Genomic DNA, 6,018 nt, shown 5'->3' on the forward strand with positions numbered 1-6,018 from the left:
AAAACTTTAGTAAACGTGCGATTAAAAGAACACTGAGTAAAAGGACAAGTAACAATTTCCTTATTCCTCAGATGTTTACCTTGATGAGCAATACTGTTTTAGTCCAACTGCCTCATTAAAGTTACACAACAGGCTTTTTACATTAAAGCCAGCAAGTCCATTACATACTCCCTTTTAGATCTGAAATACTGTGCACATTCTGTGTATATGTAGTGGACAGCAATTTACCCAAAAGAGCTTAAAGTTTGCAAGTCCACCTCATTTAAATGACAAAGTCAGATGTGATCATCTAGACCTCATGAAAATAAATTAATGACAAACTTGCAGTTATGGATGTTATTACAACCACAAGAACCTAAACAGTCTGCTCCATTGCTTTTGTTAATGAATCATTTGTTGGTAGCACGTCTGAATATTTAGTTTATGCCACCTGCATGTGATCATCAATAGTGCAATATTACTTCTTAAGAAGTACCCTGACACTACAATATTTATATCATTTGTTCTACAGAGCTGTTAAGTTACAATATAATCTGTGGTGTTTCCAGTATGACAAAATGCACAAATTGTAACTTACCATTTGACTCCACTGACAAAAATAAATCCCCAGCATCAAGTTTGGCTTCACAGACCTAAAATAAATAAAATAAAAATATATGTTATAATTATATTGTTTTCGCCATTTATTCATGTTTGCTAATTTTCTGACATATAAACAATGTTAGTTTTGTTACAATACAGAGAATGCAGTTTAATTAAAAGGTAAATTATGCAAAAAAAAAACCAAAAAAACTTCTGCAGTATACCATGCCAAAAATCAGTGTCTCTGATGGCAATTATTTTATCACTACAGCTCTTTTAGTATGGAAACTCACACAATCTAGTCATACTAGTCACAAGAGTTCAAAAATAAGTTAAAATAGTGAGCTGTTGTTAAGCATAAAGCATTTCAGGGTAACAAATAACTGCACAATAGAATTAAAGCAAAAAAATAAACACACTGGAGGACTATCTGATAAAAACTAATATAATGCTGGTTTGTAGACCATATTTTGTCTCAGTCCTCAGTGCACTCTTGCAGCTTAGCATGCAGCAGTTAATAACAACTTAAGTGATTACATAGGGGTAAACAGATGACAACAAGCATCGGAGTCCTGCCAAAAGTTCTTTTGAACCCAGTCAGTTATTGGAAATATTGCCAAAATGAACTTCCACCAAAATACAACAGCCTGTGAACTTGAAGGAAATTTACAAGTACAGAGACAATATGAAATAAGCTTTATTAATTAGCTGAGTTAGCTTGCTAATATCGCAACAGTGGTTGAGTGCACAATCTTAAAGCTAGCGGCACAATACTTGTGATTTGGTCAGTGCCACATTAAACCCATAAAAAGGCCATGTGTCAGTTTATTAGGTCAAGTTTGGTCATGACACACAAGCTGGACCTTGTCGGCTAAAGTTACATTAGCTAAAGCAAACATTTCGGTAAAAGAGAAAAACACACATCATGCCATAAATTCAAAACATGTTCCAACTTTTGTAGCTCTCTTTCCTTATAGTTATAACCAGAGGTGTGGACTCGAGTCACATGACTTGGACTCGAGTCAGACTCGAGTCATTAATTTTATGACTTTAGACTTGACTTGAAAAAAGGTTGTAAGACTTGTGACTTGACTTGGACTTTTACACCAGTGACTTGGGACTTGAATTGGACTTGAACCTGTTTACTTGAAAAGACTTGATATTTTACCCAAATCTAAAATTTAACATACATATTATATAAAAAGTGCGGACCATTAATTCACTTTATTCATTCATTCATTCTTACCACACTCCGTATGTATGTGAGCGTGGGCTGTAGCACAGCCAATCAAATTAACCAGATTTGAAAAAAACAAGAACAAAAACGCCGAGCCAAAAATGCTCCCAAGAGTAATTTCTTTCGGTACATAAACTACTGAAGTAGTCAACAAAAACGAAATGCAATATGCAAAACATGCAAGAAGAGAATCACAGACGGAGATGGAACAACTTCCAACTTTGTCCGACATTTGAAGTTGCATAAAGAACGGTAGGTGGTGCTTTTTTTTTTTTTTTTTTTTTTTTTTGCTACGATGAGACAGCTGACTTAGCTAACTTCATCTTATTAGCAAATGTTCTTCGGCTACGTTGATGATACTGTTTGGCTTTAACAGGTATGATATGTTTGTCATGCTATTTTAAATCCGGTCCTGCAAGCGCATCCAAGAATAACATGCAACTTGTCAGCTCAGAATTGTCGGTGAATGGTGAGCAGGGTCCGTTTCAGAAAGTGGGTTCTGTAGCTGTACTCAGTCTCTCTCCGTCTCCTCCCATCATTAACCCGTAGATTTAACCCAGTTTAGACTGACAAATATTTATTTTACCATCACATCACAATTCAAAATCACTGTGTTTAATTTGCAATTAGTGTATGGTCGTGTTTAACTTTTGCATGTCTGAGCCAGGGGAAAAATTTTTTTTTGGTTAGAAAATCTGGCCAACCTTAGTGTGTAATTGAGTAGTCCTGCTATACATGGCCTTTTTCTTCTGTCATTTATGACTGTTGCACCTCCAGTTGTCAGACCTGCAGGGTTTAGGCCTGTGGTGTTCTCCTCTGTCTTATACTGAACACAAACTACATTTTTGGACTGGCACAAATAATTTGTGTGCCTTCTTATTTGATGCAGCACACCTGATTATTCTGTAAATAGATTTAAATGGTTATATAAAAACGCCTGAGGCCTTGGCTGCATTTTTAGGTAAATAGTACCATATAACTTTGTTGTTTGCAAAACTTGTGCATAATTTTTAGAAATGTACACTTTCTATTTGCATTTCAAGTTATGAAAATGATTCGTTAAACATGTAAAAAATATAACTTTTTTCTACTCTGATTCTGAATTTTTGTCTGAATTTAGATCAACTGTGCTAATATAGTATACCAAAATGAAAAAATAACTCAAATTTCAGATATTTGAGGTTGTGCTGTAAATAATGATACCAAACAAGGCAAGAAAAACATATTTTAAAAGTGAAATATAGAAGTAAAATCAAAAGTAGTCAAGAATGGCCAATTATACCCAGGACCCCAGAGGGTTAAAAAAAAGACTTGAAAGGACTTGAAATTCAAAGTTTCGGACTTGGGACTTGACTTGAAAGTTGTCTGTCTTGACTTGCGACTTGACTCTGACTTGCTTGACTTTACTTGAGACTTGACTTGTGACTTGAGGATAAAGACTTGGGACTTACTTGAGACTTGCAAAACAATGACTTGGTCCCACCTCTGGTTATAACCAATGTTACTCACCTTGAAAGCATATTCCAAAGAAGACGATTAGAAAACGTCCAAGTAAAGTGAGCATGTCGTTAACCGCCAATTCCCCATGATGCACCTCGATAGCGGTCACGTGAGGCAGTTTTGAATCCTGCTGTGCTCAACTTACCCACATTGTCAAGTTCACATAAGTTGCTGATTTAGCTGGACATGAGTTTTCAAGTTAGCTTTTTTTGGTGTAATTGGGACGTTTTTAACTTGTAATTCTATGTTATAACAACAACTTCAGTCATCTATCGTCAAACTGATATAGAATAATATGTTGAAATAACAAACATCTAGAATTACATTTTACAGTGTACCTGTAAAAGCCAATATACTAGTTTTGAGCATAATCAAAGAGAATAGCTCCTCTTGGAAAAAGGAAGAAAACCAATTGAACTCAAGTAATTGTCAAACTGGGCTAAAACAACATATTCTTTCTAGACTATTGTATATTCAGTGTTGAAATTAAACATAACATATGGCAAAAAATTCTGTTCACACTGAACAGAAAGGAGAGATTAACTGTGCACTCCTAAAGCCTCAATTAAAAGAGGCTGAACAATCATGTTTCAGACCTCCTTCTCTCTTGAGGATGAGGCAACCTGATAAAAACCTTATATAAACTTCTATGATGCACTTTGTGTGTTTGGATGATGAAGTTGCTCAGAGACAAATTTCAGGTTCATTTATTTTTATGAACCAGAGAAACAACAGGATTTAAATACTGGTATAGTTTGGGATTTGTTTTTTGTTAGTTTGTTTTTGTTTTGGATTTTTACTGGTTTTACAATTTTTAATTATTTTTTAATGTTTTGTCTTTGAAAAAATTCATGGATGAAGAGTCAAATGTTACCTATCTAACTCTGGACTGGTACACGGAAATTAACAAGTACAGATATGTTTTTTTTTTCGTTATGTTTACATTATATATTCTAATAATCTGCACTAATTCTACTATTCTGTATCTCATCTGGATTCATAAAAACCTCCATGAGCCTATGTACATTTTCATTGCAGCATTGCTACTGAACTCTGTTCTTTACAGCACAACTGTTTACCCAAAACTTCTGATTGACTTTTTATCGGAAAAACAAGTCACAACATATTCAGTCTGTCTCTTTCAGTTTTTTATGTTTTACACTTTAGTTTTATCAGAATTCCTTCTGTTGGCTGCCATGGCCTATGACAGATATGTGGCTATATGTAAACCTCTGGAATATCAAACTATCATGAGAAAAACCACTGTGAGAATTTTCCTGGTTGTGGCTTGGCTTGTACCTGCTTGTCATATTGCAGTCCAAGCAATAGCGAGTGCTGAAGCTAAACTGTGCGACTTTAATATAAAAGGAATATTTTGTAATAATGCAGTTTACACTCTTCAGTGTGAAAGATCAAGATTAATTACCATCTTTGGTGTGGTCATTGTATTAGATCTCTCAATACTTCCCATGTTCTTTATAGTTTTCACATACACAAAAATATTTATAGTTTCTCATCGAAGTTGTAAAGAAATTAGGAAGAAAACTGCAGAGACTTGTTTACCTCATATGTTAGTTTTAATCAGTTACTCAGTTTTCTTTGTGTATGATGTAAGTATAGCTCGTGTGAAATCGGATTTTCCAAAAACCACACGCATAATAATGACATTACAAATAATGCTCTATCAGCCTCTGCTAAATCCATTCATTTATGGGCTCAAAATGAAGGAAATTTCTAAACATCTAAAAAATCTGCTTTCTCAGGCCAACATCAGTCCTTGTATTAAAACTTAATGCTAAGGTGAATTACTTTTGTCGTTAAAAGGTTTTCTGCAGTTATTTAAAACAATTGTCATTCTACATAATTAAATCATTCCAACTGTCAGTCAGAACATTTTTTAGATTAGTATATTGTACATGGCGAAGTATGAGAAAATGTGACATGAAATATTCCAGAATACAAATAGATACTGCATAGTAGATACTACGTATTTACTAGATATTACCTGCCTTGTCTTTCCCTTCGTTCTGCTTGAAATGATCTCTGTTAATTTCCTTGGTAGTAAACTATGCATTCAGTGTAAGCATGAAGTGTCATATCTGTCTATTTGTTTCTGTGCTAACATCAGTTGCATTTCAGTGCAACAGAATTCACAATAAAACTGTTGCCATGTACACACATTCCTGGGGAGATCTTTGCCTAGAAGAACATGAAAGTGGTGTTGCATCAGGAAGGGTGCCTGATAAAATTCTGCTGAAGCAAACATGCAAACTGCTGTGGCAACGTCTTGTGAAAAAGTAGCAGTACTGTCAGACAACTCTATAAGCACTAAAGACACATAAAACTGCCTTTACTTCGAAACCGTTTTCTAAGCTACTTCATTCAATCAAAATCTTAATTTTATTACACTGAATATGTCTAACTATATTAACATAATTAAATGTGGTTTATTGTCCTTATATTCATCCATTCAAACATGATAAGTCACATGTTGCTAAAGTTTTCTGTTACTTGTACATTGTACTTTAATGTGTACATTTCTCCGGAATGTACACATTAATGATCAAGAGAACTGACCTTCCTGCTCGTTGCTTCTTCAGTGGTGCTAGTTTCAGTCATTATGCAAATGTACTGTTTATAATATTGAGGAAGCCTGCAGTCAGCTGACACTGAAGAAGTCACTTGGATGAGTGACAAAA

General features: G+C 34.6%; 1 protein-coding gene across 1 annotated transcript; it reads left to right on the top strand.

Moving 5' to 3' along the window:
• The first annotated feature begins 4,170 nt into the window (after positions 1-4,170).
• Positions 4,171-5,112, top strand: LOC116334474 (olfactory receptor 142-like). The gene has a single exon (XM_031757902.2). It carries the CDS (start codon positions 4,171-4,173, stop codon positions 5,110-5,112), a length of 942 nt encoding a protein of 313 aa, XP_031613762.2.
• The last annotated feature ends 906 nt before the right edge of the window (positions 5,113-6,018 follow it).

Source organism: Oreochromis aureus, linkage group 16 (genome assembly GCF_013358895.1).
Source record: "Oreochromis aureus strain Israel breed Guangdong linkage group 16, ZZ_aureus, whole genome shotgun sequence".
In the NCBI taxonomy this organism is placed as follows: domain Eukaryota; kingdom Metazoa; phylum Chordata; class Actinopteri; order Cichliformes; family Cichlidae; genus Oreochromis; species Oreochromis aureus.

What these genes read in the sequence shown, in the direction of transcription:
- LOC116334474 (XM_031757902.2), top strand. Translation starts at nt 4,171, where the DNA reads ATGGATGAAGAGTCAAATGTTACCTATCTAACTCTGGACTGGTACACG.